Source organism: Scyliorhinus torazame, chromosome 11 (assembly GCF_047496885.1).
Source record: "Scyliorhinus torazame isolate Kashiwa2021f chromosome 11, sScyTor2.1, whole genome shotgun sequence".
Classification (NCBI taxonomy): domain Eukaryota; kingdom Metazoa; phylum Chordata; class Chondrichthyes; order Carcharhiniformes; family Scyliorhinidae; genus Scyliorhinus; species Scyliorhinus torazame.
The window spans coordinates 206,947,381-206,965,193 of NC_092717.1; the positions used below are offsets into that span (position 1 = coordinate 206,947,381).

The 17,813-nt window shown below is 45.4% G+C and overlaps 1 protein-coding gene across 2 annotated transcripts in view; it reads right to left on the reverse strand.

Moving 5' to 3' along the window:
- Positions 1-17,813, reverse strand: part of col22a1 (collagen, type XXII, alpha 1) — a 481,125-nt gene that overhangs the window by 197,448 nt on the left and 265,864 nt on the right. For both annotated transcript variants that reach the window (XM_072468265.1, XM_072468266.1), the window contains 4 exons: positions 12,530-12,574; positions 10,433-10,486; positions 5,958-6,002; positions 1,509-1,544 (listed from right to left, as the gene is read on the reverse strand). In XM_072468265.1, coding sequence (XP_072324366.1) covers positions 1,509-1,544; positions 5,958-6,002; positions 10,433-10,486; positions 12,530-12,574 — 180 coding nt within the window. The remainder of the gene's footprint in view (positions 1-1,508; positions 1,545-5,957; positions 6,003-10,432; positions 10,487-12,529; positions 12,575-17,813) is intronic.

Here is a 17,813-nt window from a genome sequence, read left to right on the forward strand (position 1 = left end):
GATCTCGTGAGACATCGTGATCTAAATCCCACCCATTGTGGCTGAGATCAGTATCTGGCAAATCTGCATGTTAGAGCAAGCCAGCTAATGTCACTCGGATATGCACTCGCCTGATCTACCAGGTCCAGGGATCTAACCTCTTCGCCACGGAGTCAGGCGAGTGCTTTTCAATGCTGGTCTCCACAAACGGGGACCAGTTGGAATAGCACAGTTTGTTTTGGAGCCTGTTCTGCCCAAGACCGCAGGAAACTACAAAAGGTTGTGAATGTAGCCCAGTCCATCACGCAAACCAGCCTCCCATCCATTGACTCCATCTATAATTCCCGCTGCCTCGGAAAGGCAGCCAACATAATTAAGGACCCCACGCACCCCGGACATACTCTCTTCCACCTTCTTCCGTCAGGAAAAAGATACCAAGGATTGAGGTCACGTACCAACCGACTCAAGAACAGCTTCTTCCCTACTGCCATCAGACTTTTGAATGGACTTACCTCGTATTAAGTTGATCTTTTCTCTACACCTTGCTATAACTGTAACATTATATTCTGCAGTCTCTCCTTCCTTCCTATGTACGGTATGCATTGTTTGTACAGCATGCAAGAAACAATACTTTTCATTGCATACTAATACATATGACAATAATAAATCAAAACAAATCAAAAACACTTGGGGGGTGGGGTTCACCCTGGGAATCGGCGACCCCCAGGTGGTTTCGTCTGGGCAGGGTGGCAGCCTGACACTGCTGGTGACACCTGGGCAGCTTGGCAGTGCCAGCTTGGCATCCTGACAGTTTCACTTGGCAGCAAGCCTGGCAATGCCAAGGTGCCCAGATGGCAATGCCAGCTGGCAGGGGCACTGCCAGAGTGCCAGTCTGGCATTGTGCTCGCACCGGGGATTGGGCCTGGGTGTGTCCTGCCCATGTGAGGTGAGGTGTGGAGCCCGAGGATTCCATTATAGGTGACGTGGGGCTTTGGAGGGTTCAGGGGTCATGCCGGGGATTCGAGAGATTAAGACGCCATTTAAAAATGGTGCTGCGGGTGCTGGGAAACACCCGGTTAAACATGCTCATTGCGGGACTCTGTTGCAATTTGCTCAGATCTTGCTCCAAGTTTTTATTGAATGAGTAGCCACTGAAAAAGTGGGAACATTTTATAAATTTACGTGGATCTGAAAATACTTAACTGTCCCTTGAATTCCTGATCAGTTCCTCCTGGGAGGTGAAACTTTGTGCTAAGTGCACAAAATTAATTAACTTATCCCAAGGAACTTAATACCCAATCTCAATCCCTGCTGTAAATCTCTCCTTTCTTTCTTGATTTTGAGTGTGACCAGACCAGGCAATCCAAATAGTCTCTGACCTCAATTATGTAACCTGATGGGAAGAGTGGGAAGTCAGGAATGCCTGGATACTGGATGTTTCTGTTGCTGAAACATCAGCCCACTCTTTAATTTCTTCAACAGGTCACTCCACTTCGCATTGCAACATGCTTTCCCAGTTAAACACTTACCTCGCTCCCCAGATAACCTGGAGGTCCAGCTTCTCCCTGTGAAACACCAAGAAGGCAACAAATTATGGCTTTGAAAATCGATATGCGTGTGCCCGAGATTATTCCTCATAAAATGACAAGCATGGGCATTAAACAACATTGTGAAAAAAAATTACAGACCCACCCAGTTAGAAAAAACTCCAGTTTTGAAACAAATGATACCATTCGTTTTCCTCCTAATTCTATTCACTTCTCTCCAAAGAGACTTACTAATAAGGCATACTAATAAGGGAGATATGCATCCCTCATTAATTTACCCAGGTACCATTTTATTTGTGTGAGGCTAGCAGATAGATTTTGGCAGGTTGTTCAACTCTGTGGGGACATCAGGATTGAGACTAGGTTTTGGCTTCATGTGACAGCCACACAAGTATTTTGTTGCACTTGTCAGGGACAGGTTTCTGGGGCGGGATTCTCCGACCCTCTGCACCGGAATCGCGCCCGGCGCGGGGGGGCGGAGACTAGCCGTTCATGCCGGAAATCCGATGCAACAACGCTTCCGCAGACCCGCCAGTTGCGCACGCTCGGTCGACGAGGCGCCGGTTGGGGGCCGTTGGAAGAGGCCCACGCGGCGATTCTCCGTGGTCGACCGGCCGAGTTCCTGCCAGTGTGGTTCACATCTGGTACCACCCGGCGGGAGCTCGGACCCGCGGCTGCGGTGGCGATCCTGGTGGGGGGCAGGGGGTATCTGACTCCGGAGGGGGCCTCAGCGGTGACCAGACCTGCGATCGGGCCACCGATCGGCAGGCCATCGCGACCTGGGTGGGACCTATCTTTCTCCGCACAGGCCCGTTGTGTGGGTCCGCCATGTCGGCGGCACCCACGCCGAAGTGGGCCGCCGTGCACATGCACGGTCTGGACAGCAGGGCCCCGCTGACAGCCAGAGCTGCGGGACGAACACCGGGGCCCTGCTCGCCCCCTGGAAAATGGAGACTCACCCCGGACTTGCTAGGAAAAAGTCCGGAGTGATTCTCGCCCATTTTCCGGCGGGCGTGGAGACTTAGTCCCCAAAAGGGTGAATCCCGCCTCTGGTTTTTGTCTATTCTTACAACTTGTAGACTCACTGGGCTGGATTCTCTCAGCCTGGGGCCGGTCTGGAGAATCCCTGCGACCGGCGTGAATTGCGTCATGGCGCCGGTCGGGGGACGCACTACGCGGCCGGCCCGCCAATTCTCGTCCCGGGAGTGGCCGTCATGAAAACGCCGAGTCCTGCCGGCGCCGTCCACACCTGCTCTCAGCCGGCAGGATCTCGCCGTTGAAGGGTCCGGGGGCAGCCTGTGGGGGGTAGGGGAGGGGGCGGGGGGGGGCCTCCGATGTGGCCTGGCCTGCGATCGGAGCCCACCGATCGGCTGGCCGGCCTCTCTGGCTTGGGGCCTCCTTTCCTACATGCCGTCCCCTGTAGCCCTGCGCCATGTTGTGTCGGGGTCGGCGCGTTGAAGGAGGCCACTGCGCATGCGCGTGTTGGCACCTGCGCCACTGCGCATGTGCTCGTTGGCACGGGAGTCATGCGCGGATCCCGCGGAGCCCAGTTCATGCCGGGATCGGCAGCTGGAGCAGCGTGAACCGCTTCAGTGCCGTGCTGGTCCCCTGTAGGGGCCAGAATTAGTCCTCGGCTCGGCCCGTTCATGCCGTCGTAAAACTCAACGGCGTTTACGATGGCATGGACACTCTGCGGGAGTGGGTTAGAGAATCCCGCCCACTGTTCCAGTTAATTGTAGATTTCTGACTCTTTCCTTGTCCTAAATCAATTAATTTAGTGCAGATCCTGGATTAAACCAGGGACTGTATAACCAAGCAATACATTGAATAATGATCCGAAAGATTCATGGAATGGGAGACAAATGAATAGCGTTTCTACTTCAGTCAGATCTCCCTCTTGTAAGTCTTTTAGCTCATGATGAATGTTGGGTAGGGCTTCCACATCTGGTATACATCTGTTCCAGGTTTCTTTTGGGTTTTTAAACAGACCATCATAATTGCAGAATGAACCCATTGCATTTGCTCACTAATCTATGGATAAGCATCATTATTATACTTTTTTTTTGCTTACTTGAGTGAAAAAGCACAAGCTGCAGGCTGTCATACCTACAACAGTGTCTGGGCAAATATCTTGTGCTTTTGTGTTTGGTATGAGGGGAGACGACATACAAGCTGTGAGATCTTCCGGCTGTTCAGGCCGGTCCCACCTGTAATGTTCTTTGATTGGGCTGATGTTGCATCTTGATATTGTAGTGTGAACAAAGAACACTGGACTTTGTTTATAAACAAAGGTATTCATTCTTAACACTATGCTAAAATTACTAATTTAGAATTACTAAAATGCCTAAGATCAATATAGTTGGAAATAAACAACAAATAAATAGTTGGAAATGCCAGGGGCTGGTTTAGCACAGTGGGCTAAACAGCTGGCTTGTAAAGCAGAACAAGCCCAGCAGCGTGAGTTCAATTACTGTACCAGCCTCCCCGAACAGGCGTCGGAATGTGGCGACTGGGGGCCTTTCACAGTAACTTAATTTGAAGCCTACTTGTGGCAATAAGCGATTTTCATTTCATTTTATTTCATTTTATAATGGTCTTACACTAACTTACACTAAGATACCACAGAGCTACTCGAATATGCGACTGCTACAAACTCCTTACTAACTCCTTCTCTTGGAACATGTGGTATGCATACTCGCACCACCTCATGGCCGGATGCTGTAACTACAACAGTTATATATATATTATTATTTACAGATGATAATCCAGGCGACAATCTACTTATCATCACACCGCCAATGGCGCAAACCCCACTGCAGGTTTCCTGGCGGCATGGGATGGATTCAATGGGAAATCCCAATGACAGTGGTGGGATCAGAGGATCCCCCACCAGCCAATGGCAGGCCACCTCCTGTCTCTGGGAAACACACCACGGGGAGCCAAGAGAATCGCACCCAAGAACTAAGATTGAATTGGTGCACATGCTTCCAAGCAGTGGGCACTTCATCAGCTTAAATGATGATTATGACAATTAATGGGATTTGTTGAAATTTTCTCAAGGAAGGGACTGACAGTAAATCATCCCCATAACCTGTCTAGCGCATCTCAACCGTGCCTCAACCATGCCAGCTCTGATTTGTGACAGTTTAGAGAGTCAGTAACAGATAACCAGTAGACAGTATAGGGTAGAATCTGTAAAGTTACTGTCAGAAAACCTGTATCTTCTGTGTTTCTGCTGTGAAATCTGAAATTCTTAATGTCAGTATCAAATTGTTTATAACAGTACTTCTAATGATGATTAATATGCATGGATATGGATGACTTTTCCAAGTACATTTTACTGGCAAGGAGTTCAATTGCAAACTGCATGCTTAGGCATATTGTGGACAGCGTGTCAATGCCATTCATATCTTAGTTGTGAGGTTCCCCCTGATGATTGAGCGTGCCATGAAAATTGGCCCCACAATATAATGACCTGGATTTCTGAGGTCAGTGGTTAAGTGATATGCCCAGCTACCAAGGCACCCGTCCCTTTATTGGCCGAAATCGAAGACAGTGATCAGAGCCCTGTCGAACTATTGGGTCCAAGGTTAAGGATCGCCTCAAAGAGCGCAAAATCCCAGAGGGATAAAAGAGGACACAGCCATGTGTTCTGTCTCTTTTGGATCCGGCCTGTGCCAGCCCAATTGCAGCAGGAACAGCCAGCTAAGTTCAAGACCAACGATCGCTACGTGACGGATGAGCCCAGCAGAGACAGAACCACTTTCTTGAACCAGCCAAGTGAAATCCAGAAAAAGGCCTTATCCATTTGCACAGTGCCGGTCGCCCTGAAGTTAAGTATAGGTTATTGTAGCTGATAGGTGTACTTTAACTCATAGTATATATTGTGTTTGCATGTTGAGATAACTCTTGTGTATGTAAATAAACCATCTTTTGAACTAACTAACTGGTTGTGTGGTCATTTGATCGATATAAGGGAAGGCTTGTGGTTCACTAAGATAAATAGAAATACCCACAGTATTGGCGACGCTATTGGCGAAACAGAGCAACAGCACATTCTCCCCGTGTCCACGTGGGTGTCACCCCCACAACACAAAAATCTGCACGGCAGATGGATTGGCCAACCTAAATTGCTCCATAATTGGAAAAAAATTGAATACTTTAAATTTATTTTTAAAAAGAAGACAGCTCAAGGGCAATTAGGGATGGGCAATAAATGCTGGCCCAGCCAACTATACCCACATTCCAGGGAAGAACAAAAAAATGACTGAAAAATCTGGGCCAGAAACTGAAAATTATTTTCTGCCTTTTTTCTCAGCTTCATACCAAAAAAGGATCATGAGTTCCTTCTCGAGAAGGTCCCACGCCACTACATACAACTTGGTCTATTGTCATAACTTTCTTTTTCAATGTTTTTTTTTTAATACTTACTTTTTCTCCCTTTACTCCAGAAGCACCTGGACTACCAGTTGCACCCTGCGATTGAGAATAGAAGAGGTTATAAGAACAACTTCTGTCTATATAGAACTTTTCACTGCATTCTAAAACAATCTTGAACAATTTACAGGAGCGTGACAGGAAATTATTTGATGCCTCGTCAAAGGGGATATCAGGACGGACAATCCACAGCTTGGTCAATGAGGCAGGCATTAAGCAATGTCTTAAAAGAGATTCCCCACCCAGAAGTTAAAAAAAAGCTCGGACCAGTATCCTTATTTCTAAGTTTTTACTGGTGTTCCATTTTAAGGCATACAAGACCAGTTCAGACCAGTATTCTTATTTTCCCAATTTTTACTATTTTTTCTTTCTGGGCAGAGCTTCAAGTTCCAGATTGCTAAAGGCATAACCACCAATGCAAGGGGAAAGGAAGTGGGGGCTACAAAAATGGCAAGGGTTGGGGGAATTCTTGAAGGGTTTGGGAGATTTCATGGAGATGTGGAGATGCAAGGCCAGGGAAAGATTGGAACATGGGAACAAAGGTTTTAAAATCAGGGTGTCAGTGGACAGGGAGCCAGAGCAGGTCAGTAAACACAGGATTAATGGGCGAACAAGACTTGGTACGAGTTAGGAAAAGGACAGCAGAGATTTGAATGAATATGGAGGGTGAAGCAGGGGAGATATTACCACAAGAATCACAACTAATCTGCCCCAAAACTGCCTCCTTTAATGAATTGGTGTTTTGTTGCCGAAGGGATTTCACACAGCTACATTTTTTCTTTTGCTGTCCTCAATTTCTTTGTTCTACTTTCCTACAGCTCTGCCCAGTGTTGGTTGCAGTTACAGATGCAGTGGCACGCTTCACCCAAATGGCCCTTTTTCAGGATAGATTGAATTTCTTCAGGCTATTTCATTATAGGGACTTCACAGTCAAGCGCAATGTCACACTTGCTGACATCCACATAAACAAACTTTTCAAAGTGGAAGAGGGAGAGAACATTGAGGTTGTGACCAGGAGTGGAAACACTTTTTCTCCTCCCAGGGGCATTGAGGTTAATTGTGACTCGTCTGTCTAAATGCAACTGGACTAAAGCAAGGATTGAACCTGGGACCAATTAACCTGTTGGACCAACCGAGCAATGCATTTACCTGCTAAGTCCTTTGGAAATCTATTTTTTTCTTTTTGTTTCAATGAGTAAACCCAGAACAAAGTGACAGTTACTTACTGTTATCATAAAGTTGCATTTACAACACTGGTGAAATGTCCTATTTTATATTCAACCCATCTTAAAACACAACCACCATTCGGCCCACTGGACCCAAAATCTAAATTTGTTGTTTGGTGTGTGGTAACTCATACAGCACTGAAAGGGATCCATTCAGCCCATCAATTGTGTGCTGGCTCTTTCGAAGAGCAATCTGGTTAGTTCCACTTCCTTCCTTGTCCTTTTACCATTTTGCTACAATTTTTTCTCCTTCAAATATTTACAACTTCCTTTTAAAGAGTATTTAATTCTCAAGAACAAATTGTAGTCTGAGACAGTATTAATTTCCTCTGAATTATTAAATCGCCTGATGCTTTTGCTTATTGATATTTTCATGAGGTCTCATTTGCTGCACTGTGTCATAATCAATTAATTTACAATTTTAACCACATCTTCAGAAGCCACACAAAAGACTTGGCACAAACATATCCTTAATCTGTCAAGGCATTATTTAACATGACAGATAGGGGTGTTTACATGGTGGGAATCCCTTGATAAACATTTATTGCTGACTGTCACGTTAAATACACTTACTACACAAATGGAATACAGCAGGACAGTGTTTGTGTTGCTGAACTAATATTCTGGTATCCTGGACTGATAATCCAGTCCAATGTGAAGTCAAATCTCACTGCGGCAGTTTGAAAAGTTTAATTCAATGTAAACAAAAAAAAGCTAATATCAGTTAAACTGTAATTAAAACATCCAATTATTTCTCGAATGTCCTTCAGAGGAAGAAACTTGCTGTCCTTAATGGTCTGCTTGTATTTGACTCCAGTTCCATACACTCATGACAGACCTTTAACTGAAATGGCCTTGTTAGCAATTGTACTGATAGCTAGGGAGAAGCAATAAAGGTCTGCCTTTCCAGGATCGACCACATCCCCAGAATGAATCAGGAAACTATAAAAATTTAAATTGCAGATCTGCCCATGAAATTGTAACATTTGCTCCTCCCTCTCTGCATGTACTTGGCTACATAAGATTTATAATTAAAAGGTAAATAATCTCCTGTGTAGAAGATAATTCCTCTGATTCCCATTTCCTCTTACTACGAGCAACAGCCAGCAACACCCTGGAGGACTTGTTGCAAACTATGTACTTCCTTCTGCTTTCGATTCAAGTCAGGATCTGAGTCTTGGGCAGTCAGTGTTTGGCAGGATAAAATGACAAAGGTCACAGACTTTCCAATGCAGCCTGTTGCCAAAAGGAGTAATGCAGAGATCAAAGGTAACACAGCTGCTAAAGCAAGTATAGACTACAGGCCCTCATGAAGCTGAAGCATTGGATGGTGTAACTTTAGCAGATGCGATGCTTGAAAAACAACAGCAGGTGTGGAATATCCATTACCCAAATATCCCGTCTGATTATATTTTGCAGGCATCCAGCATAGGATCTGGTCATTCTTTGTAAAGTGGTATGTCAGTCAGGAAATATAAAGGTATGTTCGGTGATATCATGTCCTCATTTAGTCCTTGCTTCATTGGATTACAGGCCATATAATCAATCTTCTAATATTAAGGGACCTATCAGTGAGACACACTCCCATTCACTGAGGATCTGGCCAGTATTGCAGAATGTACTCTATGGAAAGAAATACGATTAGCTTTTATGTAGGAGGAGGAGCTAAAGGTTAACTGGTGTGAGTTGGAAGACCATGGGGTGCAGTTTACCAGTTGCAGGATGGGACCTGGCCGGTAGATCCCGGGAGAACCCTCTTGCGGAATTCCTGATGGTCGTTAAGCCTCCCGAGACCACTATGGGCAAGACCCAGACTCGTATAGTTAAACGAGCTTATAAGGTCACTTAGCTATGCTGCCGCCAGATCTAACTGGCATCCGGCATCTAATCAGCCTTGCTGAGGAGACCCCAGTCGGGCACCGATTGGTACTGATCCCCACAAATGGGGACCAGGCAAAACGGCAGTTGGTCAGATCTCCCAGATGATCGGAGGCCCCTGGGTGATTGGCCTCTGGCCAGGTTGGCACTCTGGCACTTCTGGTGCTGCCTGGGAATTTTGGCACTGCCAGCCTGGCACCCTGGCAGTACCACCTGGATACTCTCACAGTGTCACCCAAGTGCCAACCTGGCATTTACAAGGTGCCCAGCTGGCAGTGCCAGGCTGGCTGGGGAACTGTCAGGGTGCCAGGCTGGCAGTGCCAAGCTGGCATTTTGCCCCACTGGGGATTGGCCTGGGGGTGCCCTGCTGGTATGTGGTGGGCTGTGGGGGTGGGTGCTCAAAGAATCCCCAGCAGATGAGTTGGTGCATTTAAGGGGTCCCGGAGTCATGTCGGGGATCGAGAAATTGGGGCGATATTTTAAAATGGCGTCCCGATCTCTTCCTGCACTGAGGAGCTCCTCAGTGCAGAGAATGAAGCTAACATGCGGGCTCAGGAGACGTTCCCCACCAGGGCTCGGAAATTAAACAGAGAAACGCCCCTGATGAGCCCACCTAGGAAGGACATTTTTTCAGTTAAATCGCACCCCATGGAGATGATGATGATTCAACTATTTTCCTGAATTCTGAACCTAAATTTTATTTGAATTGATCAGGGTGTATGAGAAAATTCTTGCTGTTTCGCTCTGATCATAGGCTTCTAATAATGATTGTGGAATTCTATGGGATGCATTTGTATGGCTTGATTTCTAATGGAAGTTACAGGGATCGTTATACGGATTAAATTGGAACTTGGCAATATATATTTCTTTCTTTAATTCTCTGATCACAGTTTATTTTATTCATTCATGGGATGTGGGCATTGCTGATGGGGCCAGCATTTATTGCCCTTTCCTAATTGCCCTTGAACTGGGTGGTTTGTTGGTCCATTTCAGAGGGCATTTTGGAGTCAACCACATTGCTATGGATCTAAAGTCACATGTAGGCCAGATCACGTAAGGATGGCAAATTTCTTTCCCACAAGGTTTTACGACAATTGACAATGGTCATCATTAGGCTTTTCATGGTCATCGTTAGGCTTCCATTTCCAGATTTTTAATGAATTCAACTTTCACCATCTGCCTTGGTGGGATTTGAACCTGGGTCGCCAGAGCATTACCCTGGGTCTCTGCATTGCTAGTCCAGTGACAATATCACTATACCATTGCTATGCAATGCAGAACTTAGTACTTCACTCAGCACATTTTTGTGTATGTATGAACAGACCAGCCAAAGTTGAATCGTTTGATATGAAAGTTTTCGCTTACCACTTCTCCAGGAAGACCTATTTTTCCAGGAAATCCATCAAAGCCACGAACCCCCTCAGAAAAGGAAAAGGAAAATAGCATTAATTTTAATGCATATTCAGTAACCCATAACCCTGAGAAACTTTCCGTTGTGATTTTCCAATGCAAATGTCGATTCTAGTCTCTACCAAATACAATTGCTGATTTTTATCTCCAGACCTATTCATGCATTGAACTGTATCTTGATCTCTGGACATTCATCAGATAGCCACTAAAAACGCAGACACATCTACAAAAGCAAAAGATGGACAGCCCCAGCATTCAAAGCAAAAATGCCCATCTCAATCTGTTATTGCCTCAATCTGTTTCTTAGTCAAAGTCCTGTCAAACTTGCTCTTATCAATATTGATCATCTCCTTGGTTAGTCTATTGCAAACATTCAGCACCCTCATTTTGAGCCAGTTATATCAGATCATGTTTCCTCCTCGGAGCTTCATCCCATGCTTCCTTGTTATTGTTCTTGAGGTTGTTAATATCCTTGTCATTCAACTGGTCAATACTCTTAAAAATCTCAAATTGCTTCATAAGATCCCTTCTTGTTCTTTTCTTCACTTGAGTCATGGAGTCATAGAGGCATAGAGGTCTGCAGCACAGAAGAAACCCTTTGGCTCATCATGTTTGCGCCAGTCAGAAACAACCACTATTCTAATCCCGCTTTTTTCTACACTTGGCCCATAACGTTGAATGCCTTGGCATCACAAGTGCACATCGAAATACTTCTTAAATGTTATGAGGATCTCTGCCTCCACCACCCTTTCAGGCAGCGAGTTCCAGACTCCCACACCCTCTGGGTGAAAACATTTTTACTCACATCCCCTCTAATCTCCTGCCCCTTACCATAAACCAATTCCCCTGGTCAATGATCCCTCCACCGAGGGAAAAGTTTCCTCCTGGCTACTCTCATCTATGCCGCTTATAATTTTATACCTTTCGATCATGTGCCCCCTCAATCTATTCTGTTCCAAGTAAAATAACCCTAGTCTATCAAATTTCTCTTCATGGCTAATGTAACCATTTTCATAGAGGATGATCTGCATTAGATTGCAATGGTTTCCCTGCCTCCCATTGTGGGCTTTTACTTGTATCCCCTGGAGGAGGTGTTCTGTGAATGGTTTGATTTTCCCATATAAATGCATAGTTCAGAATGGCTTGATGGATAGGTGCATGTCTTGGTTCAGTAGTCACACGTTCACCAGTGAATTAGCCAGAAAAGCTGTGCTCCAGAGACTTAAGCACATGATCTAGATGAGTAATTCAGTGCAGCATTGAGGGCAAGCTATGTTGTCACCTTTTGGATGAGGCGTTCAACCAAGGTCCAGTCTGTCCTCTAAGATTGATGATAAAGATCACTTGTCATTATCTGAAGACCAGTAGAGGGGTTTTCCTGGTGCCGTGGCCAATTCTTATCCCTCAACCAACAAGTTAAAACTGAGAAGACCGTAAGAAATAGGAACAGGAGTAGGCCTTTCAGCCCCTTGAGCCAACTCCACCATGGCTTATCCGACATTCCTCACGTCCTCTTTCCTGCCCTTTCCCCGTAAACCTTGATTCCCTTACTGATCAAGAGCCCATCTATCTCAGCCTTAAATATACACACGGACTCAGACTCCACAGCTCTCTGTGGCAAGGAGCTCCAAAGACTCTCAACCCTCTGAGAGAAGAAATTCCCCCTCACTTCAGTCTTAGATTGGCACCACTTTATTCTGAGACTCTGCCCATGTTCCCATGAGGGGAAAAATTCTCTGGGCATTTACCCTTTCAAACCCCTTAAGAATCCTATATGTTTCAATTAGTTTTCTAATGATTTTTTAAAATATCTACGTGTGTGTGTGTAAAACAACACCTCTGCTATATCTTCCCTAACGTCTTTCAATGAATTTCTCGCAGAAAAAGATGCAGAAATAGTGAATGTTGTGCATTGAGGTTAGTTTTGGATTGCCAAAGCTGGCACAGACATGATAGACCAAATAACCCTCTTCTGTGATGTGAGTTTATGAGGTTTAGGTGCTAACCTAAAAGCAAATCAAACATGCTGCATGTGCTAAGTACTTTTCTTACCTTATCTCCACCAAATCCTTTCTGCCCCCGTTCACCTTTGACACCCTGGAAACAAAAATGCAACAAGACCTAGATCTAGTAAAAGCACATATATGTGACGACTTCTAATAATGAACACGAGGCTTGCTATGTAATTTTCACATGGTGTCAATTAATTTATGGTCAATTTATTCCAACCTACTGTTACAAGGGATAGAAATACTTCCTACAGCAGATTTTGATCAATATGCATTTTCTATGTAGTCTGCAATATATTATCACTAATGTCGCTTTAAGAAGAGAAGCTATTGTTATATACCATTCAGCAGTTCGATTAGTAAACCACTAAATTTGTTCAAATCCATAACCTGAGGGAGTAATGTTAAAAGGTTTGAAGTTTATTAATATATTTTACAAATGGACAGAAAGGACCCACTGCAGCCCATCAGCAACCTAAGGGTGACAGGGCTGCGGAAGGATTGATTTGGATAATCATAGAAGTTACAGTGCAGAAGGAGGCCATTCAGCCCATCGAGTCTGCACCAGCCCTTGGAGAGAGCACCCTATTTAAGCCCACACCTCCACCCATCCCTGTAACCCCACCTAACCTTTTTGGACACTAAGGGCAATTTATCATGGCCAATCCACCTAACCTGCACATCTTTGGACTGTGGGAGAAACCGGAGCACCCGGAGGAAACCCACGCAGACACGCGGAGAATGTGCAGACTCCACACAGACAATGGCCCACGCCGGGAATCGAACCTGGGACCCTGGAGCTGTGAAGCAACATTGCTAACCACTGTGCTGCCATGCCGCCCAGTTTGCATTAGGGATGACAAAAAAAATTCAAAACTTTTGGTAACCTGAGTAACATCGTGAAACAGAAGATAATGGGAAATAAAGTTCTGATGAAGGATCATCGACCTGAAATGTTAGCTCCATTTCTCTCCACAGATCCTGTCTGACCTGTTGCGTGTTTCCAGCATGTTCTGTTTTACAGTTCTGTGGTAGCATGGCCCCTTTAAGAGGCAATTGTTTGCAGGCGGCGTGACCCGCCCGGGGCCTATTGCTTGGAAGCATGTGAACCTCGGCCAATGGCAAGAAAGAGTGCTGGCTGGGAAGCAAACGGACCCTTGTGTGAGCCCAGGAGTCAAGGAGTAGAGACCTGTGATGTAGTTGCTGTGCCTGTAGATAGCATGACCTCATTGTTGATTGAGTAAATAAGTTTGTGATTTAAGCAGCCTCCTTGTTGATACCTCATGCTAGTACATTGGAGACAAGAGTAAATTGGACTACAGTCACGAGTGTCAGATTGCGAGGGGGATGGGGTTGCCATCAGAGATCTCCAGAGAAGGAAAAAGAAATGGGGTTGGATTCTCCGGCCTGCCAGCTGCATGTTTCTCACCAGTGGGAGGAGGCACGCTGTTCACTGGTGGCGGGATTCTCCACTCCCGCCGCTGTCAATGGGAATCCCACTGAAGCCACCCTATGCTACTGGGAACCCAGAGTCTTTCCACCAGCGAACGGCCGGAGAATTCTGGCCATGGTCTCTACAGTAACAGTGAGTGAAAAATAATGCAGCACGGTCATTTCAAGCCTACTTGTGACAATAAGCGATTTTCATTCATTTAATTTTCATTCATTTCATTTCATTTCATATATTGAGAGGCTTTGGAGCTTTTTCATTGCTACTGATATTACTGGCGAAGACAACGTAAAAGTTATCTTGCTTACGGTATGCAGACCACAGACTTATAACCTCATCAGAGTTCTAAGGTTTCCAGAGGCTCTGGATACCAAGCACTTTGATCAGTTAGTGGAAAGAGCGTTACAGCTGCAGACTTTCTTTTATATTGCAACGGTACAAATTTAATTCAGGCATCAGGGACACAGTGGAGGCAATTTCTACATTTGTAGCAAGGCTTCGCCAAATGGCTGAGCACTGTGAATGCAGCTCTTCATGAAGTAACATGTTACGCAACGTTTGCAACGTTACCAATCAGAATAGCCAAAGGAAATTATTAGGAGGAACAAAAATATCCCTGGATAAAGTAATAGAGAAAGCTCAATCCACCGAGTGTGCTGAAAAGGGTGCTTCTGAGTTACATGCATGCAGGAAGGTGAGTTGAATCTACTGTGGAGGGGACCGGCTGCTTGGCAGGGACCCCCAGTGACAGGCACAGAGGAGATGGAACTGAGATTCCAGAAGCAGGAATATAGAAGAAACAAAAGAAAAAAGCAGGCCGCCAGCCCAGAATTTTGATGAGTGTTACAGATGTGAGCGAGATGATCCTCAGGATAAGTGTCATTTCAGAGATTTTGTTTGCTTCAATTGTAACAGGAAAGGTCACATTCAAGCATGGTACCACGCCAGACAGAGTGCACCCAGTTTAAAAAAAAACACACTCTGACTCCAGTGCATGAAGCAGAGGAAGATTCTGTGGAAGAATCCAAAATGTATATGTTAAAAATGCTCAAGTTGAACAAGAAGGTTCCCATTGAGATAGTCCTCATGATGAATGGGCGGCCGTTGAGTTGACTCAAACGCTTCTGCCATGGTGGTTGGAGAACGGACCAACAAGTACCCACGAGGAGACTCCAACCCCTGAGGTTAAGCAGTACGACTGCTAAGTCAGTAACTTATACGAGGAAACACTAAAGATATTGGGTGCCACAACTGCACTGATGTCACATCAACATCAATCTGCTCAATTACCCACAATTGTTGTGGAAGATCAGGAGCCAAGCCTTGTGAGGTGGGACTGGCTATGGCAGATTAAGCTAAATGGTTAAAAGAAAATATTTAAATAACGAATGGTACTTTTCAAGAGATTCTGTGCAAGCACAAAGATGTTTCTCAAAATGATCTGGGTCATATACAAGGGGTCAAGACCAAAATTCGTATGAACCATGAGTCCACATCAAAACTCTTTAAAGCCCGGCCCATTCCATATGCTCTACATCAAAACGGTGAGACTGAATTGAGATGTTTGGAGGAATTAGGTACCGTTAGGCCAGTACAGTTCTCTGAATGGGCTGCCTCTATTGTTCCCGTGGTAAAGCCTGATCGCACTGTCAGGATCTGTGACGATTATAAGCTCACCATGAATCAAGCGTCCCAACTCCATAGGTATCCTATCCCTTGGATAGATGATCTTTACACATAGCTGGTGACTGTCCTCACAAACAGAAAGTTCGATTGAGCCATACTTGCCTTCAATTTGAGCTAGATGAAGACTCCAGAAAATATGCAATGATCAACAGACACAAGGGACCTGCAGCTCAGCTACATCACTGGGAATGACCAGCGTGCCCTTGGACAAGATTGCATGTAGATATTGATGGTCCCTTCCAAAGGAAAATGTTCTTAATACTGGTGGACACTGCTCTAAGTTGTTAGACGTCCAAGAAATTAAGACAATTTTGGCAGTCATCATCGACAGATTAAGACAAATGTTTGCAATACATGGCCTCCCAGGAGTTATAGTTTTGGATAATGGCGCAACCTTTATGGGGGAAGAATTCCAGCGTTTTGTACAGACCAGTGGTATCCAGCACATCTGACTTCAAATCCGTGATGAAAAAGCAGCCAGATAGGCCATTGCGTCTCAAGCAAGTCAATTTCCTCTTTTCTTACAACACATTACCACCTGGATAACACCAGCTGAATTGTTGGTGGTCCATTGCCTCTGACCTCGGCTGGACCTGGTGTTGCCCAATTTGGCAGGGAGGGTGGACATGAGGCGAGCTATGCAAAAGAAATACCATGAATCAACCAAATGCGACAGATCTTTCAAAGCAGATCATCAAATTTTTGTTAGAAACTTGGGGCTCGTCCAACATGGTTACCAGGGAGAATCAGATCATAGTCTGGGTCTGTATCTTATTGGGTGGACCTAGAAGGCAGACAGATATGAAAGCAGGTGGATACAAAAAGGAGAGAGGCGGCAGCGCCGACAGCAAAACAAGTGGATCCAGTGGTTACTAATGTTTCTTCACCAGAGCCAGAAGTGAGGAAACCGATTGTTCAGAAGAGGCCCTCCTTGCTACTTCAGAAGAAAATGGGGAGAGGAGAGACTCCAACTCACCTAAGGTCTTTAAACAACCATCTGTTGCTAAAGACACCACTACCTTGATGGTGGGAAAACCTGCCAGAGAACTGAGGCATTCCAGCAGGCCTCAGAAGTTGCCTGATAGGCTACAGTCTTTTATAAAGTTAGTCTATCACCCCATTTTTGTGGTTCTTATCTCGTTGTCAACAGTTACCTGTTTAACCCGTTATGTTTTTTAAAAATTCATTTATGGGATGTGGGCATCTCTGGTTAGGCCAGCATTTATTGCCCACCCTTAGTTGTCTTTCAGAAGGTGGTGGTGAGTTGCCTTCTTGAACTGCTGCAGTCCTTGAGGTGTAGGTACACCCACTATGCTGTTAGAGAGAAGTTTCCAGGATATTGCCCCAGCGATAGTGAAGGATATTTCCAAATCACGGTGGTAAGTGACTTGGAGGGGAACCTCCAGATGGTGGGGTTCCTAGATATCTGCTGCTCTTGTCCTTCTGGATGGCAGTGGTTGTGGGTTTGGAAGGTGCTGACTAAGGAACCTTGGTGAGTTACTGCAGTGCATCTTGTAGATGGTGCACACAGCTACCACTGTTCGTCGAAGGTGGAGGGTTTGAATGTTTGGCAAAGGGGGAGCAATCAAGCGGGCTGCTTTGTCCTGGATGGTGCAAGCTCCTTGAGTGTTGTTGGAGCTGCACTCATCCAGGCAAGTGGAGAGTATTCCATTACACTCCTGACTGTGCCTTGTAGATGGTGGACAGACTTTGGAGGTGTCAGGAGGTGAGTTACTTGCCTTCGGATTCCTAGCCATTGACCTGCCCTGGTAGACACCAGTATTAATATGGCTGATCCAGTTCAGTTTCTGATCAATGGTAACCCCCAAGATGTTGCTTGTGGAGGATTCAGTGATGGTAATTCCATTGAATGTCAAGGGGCGATGGTTAGATCCTCTCTTGTAGTAAGTGGTCATTGCCTAGCACTTATTATTATTGTGCGATGTGAATGTAAATTGCCACATCAGCCCAATCCTGGATATTGTTGTTGCTTTGGGACATGGACTGCTTCATTATCTGAGGAGTCGCGAATGATGCTGAATATTGTGCAGTCATAGGCAAACATCCCCACTTCCGACCTTATGATGGAACGGAGTTCATTGATGAAGCAGCTGAAGATGTTTGGGCCTGAGACACTACTCTGAGGAACTCCTGCAGTAATGTCCTGGAGCTGAGATGCTTGACCTCCAAC